The sequence below is a fragment of the Phodopus roborovskii genome, unplaced genomic scaffold, assembly GCF_943737965.1.
Source record: "Phodopus roborovskii unplaced genomic scaffold, PHOROB, whole genome shotgun sequence".
NCBI lineage: Eukaryota > Metazoa > Chordata > Mammalia > Rodentia > Cricetidae > Phodopus > Phodopus roborovskii.
In genome coordinates this window covers 13,290,075-13,310,479 of record NW_026126459.1, presented here as the reverse complement: position 1 = coordinate 13,310,479, position 20,405 = coordinate 13,290,075, and the positions used below count along the sequence as shown (strand labels likewise).

At 48.9% G+C, this 20,405-nt stretch overlaps 3 protein-coding genes across 6 annotated transcripts; 2 read left to right on the top strand and 1 right to left on the bottom strand.

Annotated features, from left to right (window-relative positions):
* Positions 1–25: 25 nt before the first annotated feature.
* Positions 26–15,098, bottom strand: Ncaph2 (non-SMC condensin II complex subunit H2). 4 transcript variants are annotated; one of them, XM_051189643.1, is made up of 21 exons: positions 14,963–15,098; positions 10,844–10,945; positions 9,445–9,500; positions 9,241–9,325; positions 9,096–9,164; positions 8,928–9,007; positions 8,696–8,841; positions 8,274–8,357; positions 7,639–7,736; positions 3,347–3,418; positions 3,065–3,131; positions 2,828–2,935; positions 2,691–2,744; positions 2,462–2,532; positions 2,290–2,383; positions 2,134–2,205; positions 1,993–2,048; positions 1,812–1,913; positions 1,574–1,723; positions 1,339–1,506; positions 26–460 (listed from the first exon to the last, which is right to left on the bottom strand). In XM_051189643.1, exons 1-20 carry the CDS (start codon positions 14,975–14,977, stop codon positions 1,366–1,368), a joined length of 1,722 nt encoding a protein of 573 aa, XP_051045600.1. In that variant the 5' UTR covers positions 14,978–15,098; the 3' UTR covers positions 26–460; positions 1,339–1,365. The 4 variants fall into 4 exon arrangements, with proteins under 4 accessions (XP_051045600.1, XP_051045601.1, XP_051045598.1 ...); XM_051189644.1 differs by having other exon boundaries at positions 2,134–2,202; XM_051189641.1 differs by having other exon boundaries at positions 14,870–15,092.
* LOC127225956 (protein SCO2 homolog, mitochondrial) lies at positions 374–1,271 on the top strand. Its single transcript, XM_051189646.1, has one exon. The coding sequence runs from the start codon at positions 374–376 to the stop codon at positions 1,145–1,147; it is 774 nt and encodes a 257-aa protein (XP_051045603.1). The 3' UTR covers positions 1,148–1,271.
* A 160-nt stretch (positions 15,099–15,258) lies between the features above and the next one.
* Lmf2 (lipase maturation factor 2) lies at positions 15,259–19,896 on the top strand. The gene is made up of 14 exons (XM_051189640.1): positions 15,259–15,482; positions 15,999–16,252; positions 16,355–16,383; positions 16,507–16,712; positions 16,786–16,964; positions 17,193–17,334; positions 17,466–17,600; positions 17,672–17,777; positions 17,861–17,957; positions 18,033–18,215; positions 18,292–18,460; positions 18,540–18,651; positions 18,726–18,822; positions 18,915–19,896. The coding sequence occupies exons 1-14, from the start codon at positions 15,389–15,391 to the stop codon at positions 19,209–19,211; spliced, it is 2,100 nt and encodes a 699-aa protein (XP_051045597.1). The 5' UTR covers positions 15,259–15,388; the 3' UTR covers positions 19,212–19,896.
* The last annotated feature ends 509 nt before the right edge of the window (positions 19,897–20,405 follow it).

The following is a 20,405-nucleotide window of genomic DNA, read 5'->3' as shown; positions in this document are numbered from 1 at the left end:
CACAGTATCAGCATCCTTCCTTTAAAAATTCTTTTTAATTGTAAATAGACACATGTGCTCTGGTGCCCAGGCAAAGCATATTCTGAATGCTTCCAGGCATCCAGATGGGAATCCTGGCAGTTGAGGTGCAGGTTATCCATACATTGGGTTTATGAGGCTGAGGCTTCCTAGTTAAAGAACTAGGAGTGACAGGTGTAGAGCAAGCCAGCTGTGGTGGACATTTGATGCTGCTTAAGGCTTGAGGCAGAGCAGTTCTGAGTTCAGATAAGCCAGTACAGATAGCTGGCTAACCTGCTTGGATGTGGGGCAACAAGTTTCTCCAGCAGTAGAGGCCCAGGTATCTTGTCTGTTCTTTTCCAGGAACTTCGCATCCATGGTGCTACAGGCTCTAGGGCCCAGAGTCTGGCCCAGGCTCTCTCAGTTCAAACCTCCAGTCCTCAGGATCCCAGGAGGTGAAACTCTGTATGTAAAGTGCAGACACTGGTCAGGGCAGAGCCAGCCCCAAGGACCTGGGCTAAGAACTAGGCTGCTGATCACTGCCCTATTTGGAGCTGGGCTGGGCTGGGCCTGGCTGGCAGCAAGAGCTGAGAAGGAACAGTGGCGTCAACAGCAACGAACAGAGGCCCTGCGCCAGGCTGCTGTGGGCCAGGGTGACTTCAGCCTACTGGACCACAAAGGCCAGCCTCGATGCAAAGCTGACTTCCGAGGCCAGTGGGTTCTGATGTACTTTGGCTTCACTCACTGCCCTGATATCTGCCCTGATGAGCTGGAAAAGCTGATTCAGGTGGTACAGAAGCTGGAGGCAGAGCCTGACCTGCCCCTGGTGCAGCCTGTTTTCATCACTGTGGACCCAGAACGGGATGACGTGGCAGCCATGGCCCGGTATGTACAGGACTTCCACCCAAGATTGCTGGGTCTGACTGGTTCTAAAGAACAAGTGGCCCAGGCTAGTCGCAACTACCGTGTATACTACAGTGCTGGTCCCAAGGATGAGGACCAGGACTATATTGTGGACCACTCCATTGCCATCTATTTGCTTAACCCAGACGGACTCTTCACAGACTACTATAGTCGGAGCAGGTCAGCAGAACAGATTGTAGATAGTGTACGTCAGCACATATCTGCCTTCCGTAGCATCCTGCCTTGAATTATACTGCCTAGGCCCTGTCAGTAAATGAATGTACTTAAAATGTGTGCGTGTGCTCTCTATCTGCAGCCCATTTAAATAGTTTGATGGGTGAATAGGTAGGGGGTAGCAAGGCCACACTCTAGGCCAGCTAGGAAGCAGCACTGGAGTAAATGGCCCCAAGGGAAACAAGATTTCCAAGTATACATTACCTTCCACCCTGCCTCAGTGTTCTTCACTCAAGGCTGGGCCATGGAGGGGGCAGCATAAGTCTGGAAGCGTGTATGGGCTCGCTGATGTGTAAGCAGTCTCAGAGACATGGTGTCCACAGCTGCCTCCAGTCCTGGCTGCTGGGTGATCTCCACTGTATAGTCATTAGCCTGTGGAGACGAGGCATCAGCAGAGTCTACGGGTGTTTCCCTATCCCGTGTGTCCCAGGCCACTCACCAGTTGCAAGGAAGCCAGCATGGAGCGGCACACCTCAAAAGCAGGCTGCCCAGCTACAAGCTCTGCAAAAGGGCACCACTCATTGAGCTGGGGGAACCTTGAAACCAGCTGGTCCCCATAGGTATGTATATCAAAGGGTACATGCTGCTCCTGCACAGGGAAAGGACATGTTAGCTTCAAATGGGAAGACATCTCTGAACAAACCCCAAGGTGATGGTTCCCAAACAGCATGCCTCACCTGCTCCTGGAGCAGCGGCTGGATAGTACCTTCCCAGTCCCTGATGCGTTGGCTCAGCTCTGTCTCCTGAACAAACTTCTGGGAGCTGGCAATGAAGAGTTCCTACAGAAGGACCAGTGGGTTCTCCCTTGCACATCAGGGCCCAGGATGCCCGCTGCTCCCACCTGTGACCCAGGCCTACCACATTTCTTCGGACCAGCTCCTCATATCTCAGGGACTCTGGCACAGCCTCTGCATCTAGAAAGGCCCAATCATGAGCTGCTGCAATAGTGGAGCTGCACACCCTGCCCTCCTGTAGCTCTTGCTCCCCATCCAGACCTACCCAAGTCAGCAGCTTCCCCAGGCACCACCTCCTCAGGCTCTGCATACTCTTCGGGCTCCAGAAAGTCATCTGCTGAAACAGAAGTGACCAGAGGAGCTGCTCACACAGCAGCAGGTGCTCAGAGCACCCCCCAAACACACATCAAATGGCACCTACCTGCTACCCCTAGGTCTTCTAGGGAATCTTCCAAGCGTTCCTCCTCTACAGGCCACAGATCCTCCTTGGCCCTGGGCAGCCATCTCTCAGTCATCTGCCCAGAGAATATTTGTGAGGAAACTCAAATTCCAGGCCCTGTGGGGTCTCAGACTTCAACGCTATGGGTACTTGCCTTGCGTCTCTGAAGCTTCCGAAGACTCTCTAACTGTTCTTTTACGTGTTTCCAGTACAGCACTTCCATGTCTGCACACAAAGACCTTATGAGGAGCTTCCCCATCCAGCCCAAGCTCACATTTGTCCACCTAGGACTTCAAGTGACCCTGGCAGGGAGGATAGGGGTGGAACCAGGAAAGGCAGATAAAGAATCTTCCCTGATCAAGTTCAGAGGACCCCAGCCTCACCTGCAAAGGTTGGGCCCTTCCGCCGAGGCCTCCTGCTGTCAGCATGGTCAGCATCTGTGAGAGGGATTAGCAAGAACCAGGCCAAAATCCCAGCACCTGGGCAAAAGGGCATGCCACCTTAGCCCACACTCACTCACAGGCAGCCAGGTACCACTGGTGGAAGTCCTGCAGCTTGGTAGCACCCTTCCTCTTGCGCTTCTGTCCCGGAGGCTCTTCCACACCAGGTGGCACAGAATAGGGTTTACCTGGAAGCAGAGAGGGATTACCTCATGAGTGGCCAAGGGGAGGGGAATCAGGGCCCCTCCAATCCACTACCCCATAACTCAGTAACCCTAGTAGGGGAATGTGAATGAGGTGCCACCAATCCTACTGACCTTTCTGGAAGAGCTTAGAGTCCAAGGAGTCAAAAGGGTCCAGGCTCTGCCAGGGGTCTGGGGTCTCCTGAGCACAAACACAAGCAGAAGCTGAGGAGAGCACAAGGCCTCCCTACCAGACCTGGCACAAGTGGTGATAGCCCAGGATCACAGAGGTCCAGAGCTATGTGGGAGAGGACTTAAGTTTCTGGAAGAAGTGCTGAGGGTCTAAAAGGCACCAGGGCAAAGACAGGACAGGATACCTGTGAATATACCCTCCCTACCAGGGCCCAGGTATCTCACCTGCAGCTGGGAGGCAGGCTCTGGGGCCACTTGTCGCTCCCGTAGCATGTATCTCCTTGGCAAGGTGGTACTCTGCAAAGAAATAGCCCTCGGGTCTTCTTCTGGTTCCTGTCCACCCAAAGCTCTCAAGTTCCCAGAAATTCTGCTTAGGCTCACATCAAAAACATGGTTTTCAAGGGCCCTCCTTAGAGACTAGAAAGTAAAAAACCTTAAGGAGGGGCTGGGAAAAGTTGACAGAAGTTCTTGCCCTGCAAGCATGAGGACCTGAGTTCAATCCCCAACATTCACATAAAGTCAGCCAGTTGTGGTGATACTCACTTGTGTTGAATAGTTTCCTCCTACATTAAAACTATGACATAGGATGTGAAAAGGGGAATGAAACAACAGAATATTCTAAGGCAGTGTTCTCAGCCTAATGTTGTGACTCTTAAAACAGTTCCTTATGTTGTTGTGACCCCAACCATAAAATTTCATTACTACTTCATATCTGTTATTTTGCTACAGTTATGAATCATAATGTTGATAATTGATATGGGACCCCCAAAGGGATCGCAACCTACAGGTTGAAAACCGTTGTTCTGGGGAAGGGCCTGTCTGTAGGAACCATGTTGGGCCACGAAGGTGACAAAAAGAAGCCTCTGAAACAGCAGGCAAAGGAGAGGGACAAGGAAGATGAGGCTTTCAAGCAGAAACAAAAAGGGGCGCAGAAGAAACTCCAGGAGCTAAAAGCCAAGGCCACAGGGAAGGACCCCTGGCCACAGGAATTAAGAAATCTGGCAAAAAGTAAGCTGTTCCTCCTATCTAAGATGATGTTGATCCTCTTCCATTCCTATTTAAATATCTCGATTCCCTGCCATAATATCTTTGCCATCTACAGCTAGAATGAAGTTTTGTCTTGGAGCCTGCTGTACACTATAATAAACTTGTAAAAAAAATTAATAAAATGAATAATACAATGGCTCATTGTCTCTAGTGTTCAGCAATTCCTACCTCAGCTGTGAATTTAAAGTAACCCAATCTGGAATCCTACCAGAGCCTGCTGTTTCATCTTTGTTGTACTCTGAATTCTGTATCACTTTGAATTAAATAAACAAACTCATAAAAACCGCCATTCTAAGATGAGATGAAATACTCCATCTTACAGGGACACTCATTAAGATATCAAGTAAACTTAAAATAGCTTTAGGAAGTTCCTAAAACTGGCCAGATTCACTAGGCCCTTATTTCCCCAAGAATACATAAACAGTAAAGAGTGCTGAGAAGATTCTCCAACAGCCCAATGACTTAGAAGGCTTAGAAGTAGATACCAGCCAAGCTCATACGAGCCTCAGACAAAGCTGAGCTGCCTGGAAGAGGCTGAGACCAAGCAACGCACTATGAAGACACTCCGAACTGTTGAGCTGCCTTCAAGCTGAGCTCCAGGTTTCCAGCTTTTGTGAGCTGTCCCATATGCTTGGATGCGCTTTGGTGATTCAGGTGTCTCAGAGTCATTTCTGCTCCTATAGGTAATACCTCACCCATATCCCTCCCTCTAAGTAATCCCAATAAAACTCTCATTAGTTCAGCAAATTGGACTTTGATGCTATTTACACATTGATCTGTCTTAACTACCCTATCTAGGGTAAATAGACATTTGTTCACAAGTCCCCCAAAAAGAATGTCATACAAAATTCTGACACCTGAACAGGGACATGACAGAATAAAAGATAAAATGGAGAGAAGTGCATGGTCCTGGATGTACAGGGTAACAAGTCATGTAACTGAAGCTAAGCAGCCTAAGAATGAGGAAATTTCCAAATACTGCTGTCCCTCCTATGTGTTATGTGACAGTATATTCTTGCTGTGGCAGCAACTACATGGTTCTCACTGAGTAGGGAGATATGCAACCAAGGCTAACCCATTAGGATGAGTGTCTGTCAAAGTAATTCCAGGGTGACAGTCTATCCATATGGTATGGGATGGCATGCCTGCTTGATGACTGGGGTCCACTACATGAATATGGAGATGCTCTGAAAACAGCCAAAGGGTTTAGAGGAAATTTTGCATCTAATAACACCCCAGGGGAAAAATTATTGGAAAGCCATGGAGGTTTCTTGGCTATTGCTGTGTATAGTAAGGAATGCACCTGAACCAGAGATGGCAGCCAAGCAAGAACTTGTTTGTACAAAGGATAAATTGCAATAATAATAGGAGATACAGTTAGCATCTTTCATCCTAGCCTCTCTCTGATCTGGCTAGTAAATCAGATAAATGAGAAGACGAGATAGAGGAATTGACTCTCCATTTCTAAGGGTTTGGAGGCTGCAAGGGAGATGAAGTACAAATTAGATCCATGTTCAAAAGCCCTTCCTGGGGTCCAAGAACTTGGAACCCATGAAATAATTAAAAGTGAGGAGAAAAACAGGATAAAGTGATAGGAAATACCCTTTGGGTCTGACCCTTAATAGTAAAAAAGGGAAAAATATGTGACCCAGCATGCAGACAGAGGTATTAACTATAGCCTAGTACAAGAAGCTATGGTGGTCAGCACTTAAACTGGTGCAATTGGGAATACTTTTGGACAAGCAATGGAGGAAAGGAGCCTGTCACAGCCTGACTTGTGAGGCTGTGGGACATGGAATCGGATGAAATCAGCCTGACTGCTGTGGATGCAGAATATGAGCAATAGAACTACCCATCCCTCCTTAAGGCAAAGGCTACATAACCTGAGATATAAAGGAAATCAGTCCACTGGCCTATCATAGCCATTAGGAACATGTGGTTATCTTTGTCTGAGCTCCCCATAAATGTCTGGGAATGAAAAATAGAGAAGGAAAAGGCATTACTAAAGGAACTGGGACTAAGAGAAGCTGTACTTGAACCCCACCCAGTTCTCCAGGCCACAGAGAACTATGTTCACAGGAGTGACCTCCAGATTGCTGTGGAGATTTAGTGGTTCTGTTGAGTACCATGGCGGCATGTGATCTTTATGAAGTAGGAGAGGCTTTGGCTATAAGAACCAACAAACTGTGGGACCTCTGTATAACTTAAGGAGAGTGTTATGTGGGATTAGGACACAAAGACTCACAAAGCTTTTGAGCAGGCTAAGATCTTTGTAGGATAAGCTACACAGCTGTGTGTCCCACTACTAAACTATCTGTCCCTTCCTGAACACTATCAAGTTCAGAAAGCTATAGCCAGGAGCTATGGCAAAAGCAACCTGAGCAAATGGTTCCTGTAGGGCTTTTGGCCTCAAGTCTTAGACATCCCAGTAATGGCAGAGGCAGACAGATCTCTCTGTAAAGCTCAAGGTCAGCCTGGTCTACAGAGTGAGTTCCAGGCAATGCTACACAGAAAAACCTTGTCTCAATCTCTCAATCTTTTAAGAAGTTAAAAAACTCTGTGTGGGAAGGCAGTCCATGCACATATGAGTGTAGACGCCTGTCTATGGAGGCAGAAGCACATCCCCCAGTGTGTGAAGTTATCAGCTGCCTAATATGGAGGCTGGGAACTGAACTTGGATCCTCTGAAAACACAGTATACTCTCTTAACATCTGAGCCATCTCTACAGCCCCTAGTTTCTTAATTTATTCATATTACAATGCTGGGGATTAAACTCAGGGCTTCCCATAGGTTAGTCAAGAATTCCATGCAAAAACATCCCCAGCCTCAGGGCTTTAGTTTTGTGTGTAGTTTGTTTGTGTTCAGTAAATAAGGATTTCTGTTTTTTATTTGGGGGGGGGGGGTTAGAGACACAGGATTTCTCTGTGTAGCTTTGGAGCCTGTCCTGGAACTCGCTCTTATAGACCAGGCTGAGCTCGAACTCACAGAAATTCACCTGCCCCTGCCTTCCAAGTGCTGGGATTAAAGGTGTGTGCCATCACTGCACAGCAAGGATTTCCTAATTATCTCTGGATAGATTACACCTATGGGGCTGAAAGAGGCAGCAGAGTCCTGCAGACTCTTTCTCTCATGCCAGCCTGACAGCAGTGGAACTTGGGGATCAGCTGATGGTGCAGGTACTAGGAGCTCCACAAGGCTCAGAGCCCTAATGCCAGTCCATCCTCAAGGAACAACTGCCATCCTGCTTCAAGAGGGAAAGGACATGGAAGCTGCAATTAAACAGTCTGGCTGGAGGATGGCCAGGCTTCTGGCCATTCACTACCTCTGAGAGGATACATGGACGGGACAACAACAGTGTGAAACACAGGAGCCAAGCCCACTGCACTGTTGTCATGGAATGTTAATTCTACCCCACAACCAGGGCTTGCTCTATTGACAGCTTGAGCTCTGCAGCTTCATTGTTGTCCCACCTGCTGTGAGGTCCTGGGCTCTGCAGGCTCTAGAGCCACCTCCGGGAGTTCTGCTACATCCTCTGCGTCCTCATCTCCATCGTTGAGCACTGGGCCTTCTAGAAAAGTGTTTGGGTAGGAACCAAGAAACCAGTTAGCCTGGAGGCCAGGCAGCAGGTGGAGCTTCCAGGTAGGAGGCTCAAGTCCAGCTCCTAGAAGAGCTGGACCAGCCTCTCTTCTCAGTTTCACACTTCAGCATTAGAAAACCTGAACAAGGCTTTGGATTCTCTTCCTCATTCTGTCATGCTTTGGTTGGTTTACTTTATTTCTAGGCTTTGCTTATTTACGTATGCATTTATGCTGGGGGCTGAACCCTGGGCTTTTTATATGGCAATACAAGTGCTCCAATGAAGCTACAGTCCCAGCCCAGATATTCTTTGTTACCATTTACATTTATCCAGAGGAGGCAAAGGAAAGCAAATCTCACTGATGACTATACCCAAGCACAGAGAGCCAACATAAGACTGTATCTGCTACTATTAGGCCTGTTCCCCAAAAGCCAATGAACAGGAAGCAAAGAAGACAGGTTAAGGAAACTGAGAGCATCCAAGGTCAGAGTACCACCTAGTACTGCCTTCCTGGTGTTCTCTCCTCACCTGGCTCTTGGGAGATGCTGAATACGGGAACAGGACTCCCATTCCTAGAAACTTCCATTGGCTGCTCCTCCGCACCCTCAGCATCTGGAAGAGACAGAGATTAGACATGGTCAGCCCTATCCCCAAAAAGTTCCCACTGGTGCCAAAGGAGCCTCCTTAGATTGCCAGCAGAAAGCAGAACCCAGCAGGCCCCAAGCCTGAGACTAAGGAGGACACTAGATACCAGACCCCAATACAGAGCTATGGCTAGAAATCTAGGTACAAAAAAAGATGAAGGAGAGAAGCTCTAGCCAACCTATCCACAGTGGAAAAGGTTATGTGGTGTAAGATAAGACTAGAGATGGCAGGCATAAGGTACCCAGCAGTAATCTCCCAAAGATCTTCTTCTACTTCCCACTCAGCCCCCATATCCAAACCCTTACCTTTCTGGCTCCTTGGCATGGGGCACACATCCACAGGCTCCACAGGACACATTCCCACTGGATCCAACATAAAGGAACCTCTGGGGTTGGGGACACATGTGTTCATCCTAAAATCCTTCCGGCTGGCCAAGACCTCACCCTGACAGCTGTATTGGCAAAAACAAGCTTGCTACAGAGACCCTTCCCAGGCAGGCTTCCTGCCCTTTTCTCCCGTACTAGCACAATGTTATACCTATACAAGGGGCTGTTGTTCTTTTCCACTTCATCAGGGGCCACCAGGGCCATGGGCAGAAGGGGTATGATAAGCAGCTCCTGTGGGTGCGGGAAGGAGAGCTCTAAATTCTACACAGAGGGACACTAAGAAGACTGCTATCCCCACCTCAAAGGCTGGGACACTCACACCGGATGCCTGGCCATTTTTCAGATCCACATTAGCCCGAGAGTCAGGGAAGTCATCCAGTGACAGAAGCTGCAGGAGAAAGCAAGTATTCATAAAAGCATGGCCAGGAAAGCACCCAGGGCAGAGTCCACATGCCCCAACTTACCTCATCCTCTGTTTCATAGGCAGTTCCTGAGTTGACAGCCCTGTTGCTCCCATCTTCCTGTACTAAAGAGAGCTGCTTGGCTCGCCTAAGAAAGTAAAACATACCAAGAGCACCCTGAGAGACTGTGAGAGCCTCCCATGCTGTGAGCTGGGCTCAGCTCAGAAGATGAAGGTCTCTTCCTCCTGGCTCATTTCTGATACTCACCTCTTGCCAGAAATAAAATCGAGAGCCTGGTAGACCAGCGAGTAGAGGTACTCCACCTGGCAAGCAGAAAGGACACAGAAAGGAGAGGCCTATCTGAAATGGTGCTTGGAAACACCCCCGTCCAGGGGAGGGAGCCTTTCTTATTAGATGCTGGTACATATCAACATCTGGCCATCACTTTCAAACCTCTATACAAGCCCAGTTTTACTACTATAAGTAATTCTCACTACCCAGAGCAGTGTCATATGCTTGCAACCTCAGCACATAGAGATTGAAGCAGGAGGATTATCCTGAGTTTGATGACATCTAAGCCATACAGTAAATTCTGAGTTAGAGTATAAGACCCCATATCAAAAAAATCCTTTTTATTAATTTTAAAACAATCTTATTTTACATATCAATTTCCTCCCATCCCTGCCCCTGCTTCTCCCATCCCTCCCATGGGGAATCAACAAAGTCTGTCACATGTCATATCATTTGAGGCAGGACCAAGGCCCTCCCTCCTGTATCTAGGCTGAGCAAGACATCTCTCCATAGAGAATGGGCTCCAAAAAGCCAGTTCATGCACTAGGTTTAAATACCGGTTCCACTGCTAATGGCCCCACAAACTGCCCAAGACACCCAACTGTCACCCACATGCAGAGGACCTAGTTCAGTCTTATGCAGGTTCCCCAGTTGTCAGTCCAGAGTCAGTGAGCTCCCCCTTGCTCAAGTCAGCTGTTTCTGTGGGTTTCCCCATCATGGTCTTGACCACAAGGATGACCCCAGCTAAGAATCTATATAATAATGGAGAAGGTACCTTAACTACCCTTCCCCTGTAATCATAATGATGACAACCTTAACTGTCATCATAGAACCTTCATCCAGTAACATGCTTGTTACCAAACACTTGAGATGCAAAGGCAAGAGTATCAGGGGTTCAAGGCAAGCCTCAGCTACAGAGCAAACTCAAAAACAGTCTGAGCTAATAAAATCCTGCCTCAAAAAGAAGAAGATTGGGAATATAGTTCAGTTGGTGAAGCACTCACCTAGCATGCATGAAACCCTAGCTTTACCCCCACCCCCACCACCACAGAACTGCAAAAATTGGGACATGGTGATTGACACCTGTCAACTAGTACTCAAGGAGATAGAGGCAAAGGGATCAGAGTTCAAGGCCATCTTCTTAGGGTAGACATAGTGTTCTAGATCAGCCTGGGATGCATGAGATGTGTCTCAAAAAAGCAAACAATAGACTCCAGTTTTTCTTTGACATTGAAAGTAGTGAAGGTATCATAAGTGTGACCCACAGTGACAGCAGGCTGCAGATAGATGTACACTGCTGCTGTCCGAGAAGGAGCTAATCATGTTACACCCGCTCTACACTGAAGCACAAAAATCAGCAGTCTGTGGAACCCACCTTTTTACTGTACACACAAGCTGAGCCCTGGATCAACAGTGCTGCCTCAATGAAGTTCATAGTGGTCTTGCCTTCATCAAAAGAAATGCAGATCTGGTCCAACTGCAAGAGAGAACATTAGTAAGCTAGACTTCGGTGGGCATGGCTATGGTCCCAGCAGTTGGGACATAGAGGTAGGATTCAAGTGAGACAGTCTCAAAGAAAGTAAGGTACCAGTGCAGAAGTCTATGCTCACTTCCTCCATGGCCACTCGCACTTCACACTGTATCCACCCAGGGCAAAACCAACCCAGACTCAGCAGTAAGACCCTTTACACTGAGAGAAGGAAAACGAGACAGACAAATGCAGCACTCTCTGCCCTCTGATTGGGAAATTCAGGAAATGGGGCCTTAAGTCGTTCTCCCTCTCCAATCCTTATTGGTCTCTGTGAACCTTGGCTTTTAACCAGTATTTTGGTTCTCCCCCTCCCCAACACCTGCCATGTGCATCTGTCCATCCCTGTTCAAGAGACCAGTCACACATATGTCAACAATTGCTAAATCTAGCCTCACAACAGTTTTCTTCCCGAGGCTCTGAGGTTTCATTTACAGGTAACTACTGATAATCTTAATTTAAAAAAAAAAAAAATCAAGATATCACACAGAAATGTTCAAAGTATCTTACTGCTGCCAAAACACATATGTCCAACTGTCTTATTCAATTATCCAATTTTTTTTTCTTTTTTTTTTTTTTTTTTTTTTTTTTTTTTTTTTTTTTTTGGTTTTGGTTTTCAAGACAGGGTTTCTCTGTGTCCTGGCTGTCCTGGATCTAGCTCTGTAGACCAGGCTGGTTTCAAACTCAGAGATCCACCTGCTTCTGCCTCCCAAGTGCTGGGACTGAAGGCGTACACCACCATTGCCCAGACAAATATCCAGATTTTTATAAATCTGGAGTCAAATGAGCAAGTCCACACTGAACTCCAAGCATCTCTACCCATAGCCAGAAACTGAAGGACTTGCGCTCCTCTCCTCTTGCTCACCTGCCAGTTCAATCTAGGATCAGCCCTTAGCACTTCGAGGTTCCTCTCTAATGATTGCTGCTCTGGCCCAATGTAACCTCTAACAGGGCTCCTGACCCCCACTCTTCGCCTCTATCGTCTTTGCAGGCTTTCTGCCACTCAGAGGGAAAGACATGAAATTCTCAACAAGGCAATCTCTTAACTCACCAGTCTCACCCGGCTACTAGACTTCCCATGAGCTGCACTTTTGTGCCTTCCACTGAGGCAGGCATCATGTCCCCTCTACATAAGTGTTTTAGCTTACCAGACATGACAACTCCTTTTACCTCAATTAAAATCAGGTCCCTCAGTCAAAGTCTTCATAGTACACCAACCTTTTCTTTCCAATCTATTACCAGCTTGTGACAACACACAGATACTGGCAGTGGGAGGAATAGATGTACTACCAGCTGTGACTTCCAGCATATCATTTAATCTCTCTAGTGACTATATCAGTTTTTGTTGTAAAGACTACAAAGCTTTATTTAAAACACAAAGACACAGTGCTTAGACCAAGTAGGCACCTAAGAGCCAATAATGTGGCTCCTACCTTGGTATCTAGAATTTCTCCCTAGAGAACAGAAATTCTGTCTCAAAGCATAAATTACTGTTTGCTCTTTTGCCATCCAGGTTTTTTGAGTTTTGTTTTGTTTTGAGGGGAGTTGGTTTGTTTTACTTTTTTTAAGACAGGTTTCTCTGTGTAGCTTTGGTTCTCCTGAAATTTGCTCTGTAGCACTGTAGAACAGCCTAGCCTTGAACTCAGAGATTTGCCTCCCAAGTGCAGAGGCAGGTCAGCCTAGTCTACAGAGTGAGTTCTAGGACAGCCAGAATTACAGAAAAACCCCTTCTCAAAAATAAATAAATAAACAAACAAATAAATAAATGGATAGGTAGTAGCAATAATAAAAGACTTAGTCATAAACAGAACAGTACAGAACTAAGCCATGCTTATGGCCTGGCTATATTTTCTTCCTAAGATGTGTGTTTGCTTGTATTAAATATGTACCATGTGCTACAGGTGTTCATGGAACAAGGAAGTGTTCCTGGAACCCTGAAAGTAGAGTTACAAGCTGCACTGGGTGCTGCATTTGGGTTCTGAGAACCAAACCCAGGTCTTCTGTAAGAGCAGCAAGTACTCTTAACCAGAGTCATCTCTCTAGCCCTTATTTTAATTTTTCTAAAAAACTATATGGGTAGCATTCGGTGTGGTGATACATGCCTTTTAACCCCAGCACTCGGGAGGCAGAGGCAGGTGGGTCTCTGTGAGTCAAGGCCAGCCTGATCTACAGAGCAAGTTCCAGGACAGCTCCAATGCTTCACAGGAAAACCCTGTCTCTAAAAAACAAAAACAAAATAATCATAATAATTTTGTGGTTTTCCTGTGTTTGGTGCTAATGGAGGCCAGGTGAAGCATTGAATCCTTTGGAAGTGGAGTTAGAGACAGTTGTGATCTGTCATGTGGATGCTTAGAATTGAACCTGGGTCCTCTGGAAGAGCAACCAGTGCTCTTAATTGATGAACCATCTCTCCAGTTCCTTGCACTCCCATTCCTTTTCTTAAACTTTGAAGCACTGCACTAGCTACTGGATGATATCCAACCTAGCAACATGGATGAGGTTTTAACTATCTGGGCATAATAGGTCTAGACCAGACATAATGGGGGACAGATAAACTGAAGTGATACTCTGGCAGTATAACCAACAGAATTCATAAGTAAACTTGGTGTGGGGTATGAGGCCATGTTACATCTCTTAATTTCCATCTTTAGTTAAACAGTAAAATCTTTACCAAAATAGAGAACTGGAATTCAAACCAAAAATCAAAAGCTCCACTTTAAATAAAATGAAAGAGTTCATATAACATCCCAGAAAATGCCAAGAGAGTGATAAGAACAAACAGATTTGGAGGCAACACTGGGGCAGCTTACAAGTAGAGGCAATATCCCACCACATGGGGTGGAAACCCATATTTTAATCACAAAAGTAAGATATGCTATTTTTAAGGGAAAGAAGGCTCCACCCATGAGACTCAACACTTAGGAGAGCGAAAAGAGACGGTGAAATAGAAATCTTAATAGCACTGCTTCAAAAAAGAAGTTGCCAGACCAAGAAATGCTCCCCAACTGAATTACAGGACATTTCGAGATCTCTTGGATTTTGTAAGATGAAGACCACTAATGTTCAAGAAAAGAGATCTGTGACTATTCAGTTGTGGAATCCGAATGAGTTGACCAAGGAGTGAAAATCAGAAATGGAGCAGACAGAGCCTGAAGAGATCTAGACACTGCTGCTAAAAATGTGAGGAATGAAATGCTGATAGGCTCGATGACAGCTAGGGGCAGGACTACATACCAGGGGCGGATCCCTCTGGACAAAGCTGGCTCAAGAAAAGAGCCCCGGGCATGGGTGCGTCGTGCTACATCACGGAAAAGGCGTGGGCGGAGCTTGAGGTCTAATATAATAAATCCCTTTCCCTTCGGGAATCCAGATCTCTCAAATACAATTCAGAGTTCAGGCAAATTAGTATTCGCAAATAATCGAGAGACTGAGACAGGAAGATTCCGAGTTTAAGGCCTGCCTTAAGAAAAAAAGGAATTAAAAAAAAAAAAAAGCCAAAAACTGATAGAGCGCTTGCCAAGCTTGTACAAAGCTCTAGGTTAAATCCCAAGCACCGCAAAAGAGAGAGAGAGAACGAAAGTGATACTTCCTAATGTACTGCACCCCGAAAAGAAAACAGAAAAATATACATTTATTGAAGAAAATGGCTATCATCCAACCAGATCGATTTCACAGCTCGCTAACGGGTGGAGACCTAAGAATGACAGCTCCAAGATAATCTAACTGAAGAAAGTTTCCATAGGTAGGATGAAGTTGGGGGAGGAAAAAACCGAGAAACTGAGGACAAAACACCAGACGGCTACAGACCTGGAGGCGGGGGTGGCAATGACGCCTGGAGTCTCCAGGCTCCTGCCATTCCCCCTCCGCCCTCACCTCCTCCAGATACTCGCCCAGCTGTGCTGCCACGTCCACCTCCCAGTTCTTAGTGAGATCCCGGATGGGCTGCAATAGGTGAGCGAAGCGAACCTCCACATCCTCCATGTCCACAAAGGGACTAGAGGCCCGGGACCACACACTAGCTCCGGATAGGGCCAGAAGACTCAACCTGCGACTGGCTCTGGCGCCATTTTGGTGTTCCCGCCCAGGAAATACGTACACAGACGCGGCGCGCACACCTATGACGCAACGCGGGCCCCAGTTTCAAAGTGAAAAGCGCACGGGGAAAAAGAGCGGGACCTAACAGGGCGGGGCCTACACCGGAGGCGTGGTTACGCCTCCGGGGCGGGGCCTGGAGGACAGGATGAGACTAAGTTTACGGGCCAGTTAGCGGTGAGTTCCTTGGCACTGGGTGGAGCGCAGTGACCAAACCCGACGGATTCCTGCTGGGGCGTGGGCCAGAGGCGGAGCTCGGGGGGACCAGCGGGCACTGCTTCGGCGGACCGCGTAGCGGACATGGCGAGCTCCCGGGTCCCACAGCAGCTCTTCCTACAGGGTGTGGCCGCTGTCTACACGTTTGCCTTTGTGTCCCTCTACACCCAGATCCCAGGTGAGGGCACCGAGAGTGGAACACTCACTCACACGCGCTATCAACCCTTCTTTCACCCTGAATACGAGCTCTCTGAGGCGATGTGAGGTCCAGGCCTCTACGTGGGACTAGGGGACGATAGTTTGTGTTCTGCGGGCCCACTAGAATGTGGAGGGAGAAAGATGTGCAAGGGTCGGTTCCCCGTTACTATTCGGATTCTCACTTGGGATTAGGGCAGAACCCCGAAGGGTGTAGGAGACAGATTTCTACCTGGACTCCAGCCGAAGGTGCTGACCCAGAGTTAGGTCTTCTGAACCTAGGGTTGGGGTCAACAATTTCTAACCTGGGAGAGAACATCTGGTAGAGCGAGACCTACCTACCCGGGGTGCAGGGAGCAGCCGTGGCTGGGAATATGTGGAGGCCCTGACAATAAGGGTATCTTCTGCTTTCGTGGAGCTGCTGGGGGGGGGGGGGGCATCTTCAGGGCTTAATTCGGTTGAATTTCGTCTGGGAAGACACTGACATGCCCTCCCACAGGCCTCTATGGCCCAGAAGGCATCCTTCCTGCTCGAAGAACACTGCGTCCCCAAGGCAAGGGTCGGTGGCAGCAGCTGTGGGAAACGCCAACGCTGCTATGGGAGGCACCAAGACTGGGGCTGGACACTGCCCAGGGCCTGGATCTACTGACCCTATTGGGCACCATGCTAGCACTGGGTGCCCTGCTCCTGAACTCTCTGCGACACCCCTTCATCTACCTATTGCTCTGGACTGCTTACCTATCAGCCTGTCAGGCAAGTGAGACTCTCAGAACTTCAGCCTCTTTCTACCCCGCCCACTGCCTCGCCTGATGGAGCAGACATACAATGGCTCTCTAACAGCTCTTCTCCCTACAGGTGGGCCAAGTGTTCCTTTATTTCCAGTGGTGAGTGACTCCTGGGCCAATGCTGCTTGAGGCTGGGCAAGGGATGTTCGCCTCTCCTGGGAGGACCTTCTGAGGGGAGCGGCCTTAATGGAGAAGAACTCTTTATATTTCATCTCCCTATAGGGATTCCCTGCTGCTGGAGACGGGCTTCCTAGCTATACTAGTAGCCCCACTGAAGACGCCTTCCAACCACAAGGGTGGATTAGCAAGGACCTTACCCCATGAGAACCTCCCTTTTTGGCTCGTGCGCTGGCTGCTGTTTCGACTCATGTTTGCCTCTGGTGTGGTCAAGTTGACCAGCCGCTGCCCTGCGTGGTGGGGACTCACTGGTGAGGGCCTGGGCCTGAAGCTGGGGTGGCCTGGAAGCTCTAATCAACCCTGACCCCCACCCATTACCTGCAGCTCTCACCTACCACTACGAGACACAATGCCTGCCCACACCAGCTGCCTGGTTTGCCCACCACCTGCCAGTCTGGCTGCACAAACTTAGTGTGGTGGCCACCTTCCTCATCGAGATTGCAGTGCCCCCTCTGTTCTTTGCCCCTGTTCGACGCCTCCGATTGACGGCCTTCTATGCTCAGGTGGGTAGAAGAGAGTGGCCTTCACCAATGGTCAGTGAGTCTTGTTGAGGACAGAGCAGCCCTGGGAGTGGTCAGGTGATGAGGGTGCTATTGAGGGAGCATTGCAGGCAGAGGGACATGGCACTCAGATCAGGGCTACATGTAGCTTTTGTGAGAACATCAGTTTTTAGGTCAGCAGAGCGCAGGAAGAGCAGCGTGCCATAGATCTGATTGCAGACCTTCCCACAGGTATTATTACAGGTCCTGATTATCATTACTGGCAACTACAACTTCTTCAACCTGCTAACCTTGGTGCTTACCACTTCCCTCCTGGATGACCGTCATCTATCTGCTGAGCCTGGCCTCAGAGGCCACAAGAAGGTGCCCACCTGTGAGTGTCGTCCTGTCATGACAACCAAGCTGATGTCAACTGCCTAGTATTCCCAGAGAACCCGTGTACCACCTCTACCCCAGCCCCTTGGCTGCAGATCCTCAGCCAGCCTGTGTCTGTCTCGCCCATAGCTTGGCCCAAGGCCCTGCTGACCATGCTATCCCTACTGCTGGAACTGACTGTCTATGGGCTGCTGGCCTATGGCACCGTGCACTACTTTGGCCTGGAAGTTGACTGGCAGCAGCATATCATCCTCTCTAAAACCAGTAAGTATCTACCTGGGGGTCTAAGGAAAAGGGCTGGGTCAGGCCCTAATCACAATCTCCTCCTTCGGCAGCCTTCACCTTCCACCAGTTCTCCCAGTGGCTGAAGATGGTGACTCTGCCTACTGTGTGGCTGGGGGCAGCCTCCCTGGCCTGGGAGTTGCTTATTGCCCTCTGGAGGTATGTATGTACCTGAAGACAAGGGCAAGAGGCTACTTTCAGCTCAGGCCTGACCTGATGATACTTGGGCCCACTGTCCCCAGGTGGATCCAGGTACAAGGATGGCTGCGGAAGTTCTTTGCCAGTATCCAGCTCTCCATCCTGAGTGTTGCCACGGTGGCCTTGTTCTTGATCAGCCTAGTAGGTACTCCTGTGGAGGATGGGATTGGGGGAAGATGGGGCAGCACTGAGCTATTGCCTCCTTATTCCTTGCAGGTACCTTACTCCTATATGGAGCCTGGGGCCCACGGGCGTCTCTGGACTGGGGCTCATCGCCTGTTCAGTTCTGTGGAACATCTGCAGCTGGCCAACTCATATGGCCTCTTCCGTCGGATGACTGGTCTGGGTGGGCGGCCTGAAGTGGTGCTGGAGGGCAGCTATGATGGACACCATTGGACAGTGAGCCCTCCCAAAGGATGTCGGGGTAAAGGGACCAAGTCTAGCCATTCCAGTTAACCATATGTCCATCTTTCAGGAGATAGAATTCATGTACAAACCTGGGAATGTGAGCCAACCACCCTCTTTCCTGATACCCCACCAGCCACGCCTCGATTGGCAGATGTGGTTTGCAGCCCTTGGCCCACATACCCACAGCCCCTGGTTCACCAGCCTGGTGCTACGTCTCCTGCAGGGCAAAGAGCCAGGTGAGGGATCGTGTGGGAGAGGGGCTGGGACAGGAAGGACAAGTTCAGAGCCATGTTAACCTCTCCTCCCATGCCACAGTGATCCGACTGGTCCAGAACCATGTTGCCAAGTACCCGTTTCATGAGCAGCCACCCACCTACCTTCGGGCCCAGCGCTATAAGTACTGGTTCTCAAAGCCTGGGGAGCACAGGTAAGGCAAGGATGATGGGTAGTGTACCAAGGCCTGGGCTATAGCCACATGCTGACTGTTCGGTTCTGTTATAGCCAATGGTGGCACCGCCAATGGGTAGAGGAATTCTTCCCCTCTGTATCCTTGGGAGACCCAATGCTGGAAACACTGCTCCAACAGTTTGGACTTAAGGTATGAAGGCTTCAGGTGGACTGGGAGGTAGTAGGGTGCTTGCCTGTTGCAGGAGTAAATCTTCTAGGCTTTTCTTGGTTTTATCTCCATAGGAGAAGAGTCCACTCCGGGCCCGCAGCCCCAGCAATGCTCTCACACAGACACTGAACTGGGTGCGGATGCAGCTGACTCCTCTGGAGCCACCCATCCTGCTGTGGGGACTCTTGGGGGCTGTGGTGACTGTCAGAGTTGTACAGACCCTACTTGCCCCCCGCCCACTCCAGTCCTCAAAACTGCCTAGAGAGGAAAAACGTAAGCAGACTTCCAAAAAGGATTCCAGAGCTGCCTCTGAGCAGACTGCCCCCAACAGCAACAGCAGTGACTCTGGGGCCCCCCGGAAGAAAAAATAGCTTCATATGCTGTCAGCCAGCCACATGTCCTGATGGAATCCTTTCCCTAGAATTCCATCCATCTCATTTCACAGCCCAGCCACTGTGCCTTGGGCAGTCCTGCCAGGGCAGATACAGGTTGGAGTGCTACTCCTGAGGACTGTTGGTGTTCCCTTGAGCCCTGCTAGTCCCTCAGCACCAACCACATCCTCCTCTAGTCACCTTCCACTGTGCTGGCAACTAGCCCAGAAGTGGGCATGTGGCCTCGCTGAGGACTTTCCTGGAACATTGTAATCAGTGTACCCATGGATCTAGAGGCCTGAATCTGGAGTCCCTATCCAGCCCTACTGTGGAGGGGATGAGCTGGATTTACTGTGGCTAGGAGTGAAGGGAAGTGGGCCCGTGTGATGGTGCCCACCTACCCCTCAGACTGTACCAATAAAGGCACAATTTGTACATACCCCTTTGCTGGTGGTTCCTTCTAGAGAGGCCTAAAGACAGTCAGCATAGACTAGACTGGTTACTGACCCAGCTAAATGGGCTCCCTCCTTGTCATTCAGTCTTCTCCAAAAAATAAACAAAAGGCCTGGTTACAAGAAGCCTAGATGTGGCAATATGGCACAGCCTGGCAGACCTATACAATGAGGGCTGTGAGACCAATGGAGGAAGACGAAACTAAAACCACCCAAGGACCAGGGAATTTTCCAGAACACATCCCTCTCTTCACCTCCTGCTTTATTTTATGGTCTTCAGAAAGGGCAGTGTGTGAAAAGATAAAAGAGAGAAAGACTACTAGATGATTACGGTTTTGGGGGGCTGAGGGGAGGTTTGAGATGGTTTCTCTGTGTAGCCTTTCCTGGAACTCTATAGTAAACCAGGCTGGCCTCTGACCTCTTAACTCTCAGAGATCCGCCTGCCTCTGCCTCTCAAGTGCTGGGATTAAAGGTGTGTGCCACCACCGCCCAGCCTCTAAATAGTTATGTTAGCAAAGGTGCCAGGCCTTGGATGGAAGAAAGAAGATGCACGCGGTCACCCATAGCTCTGTCCTGGAAAGAGGACAAAGAAGAGCTGGAGTCCATTCCTCTAGGGCCAAGCTATCAGTCCCTTCTTCCTGGGATCTTGCAGTACAGCTTCCTTTATTCCAGCTCTATTGTTGGTCCACACCTCTATTGTTGATCCGCCTGCCTCTGCCTCCCAAGTGCTGGAATCAAAGGC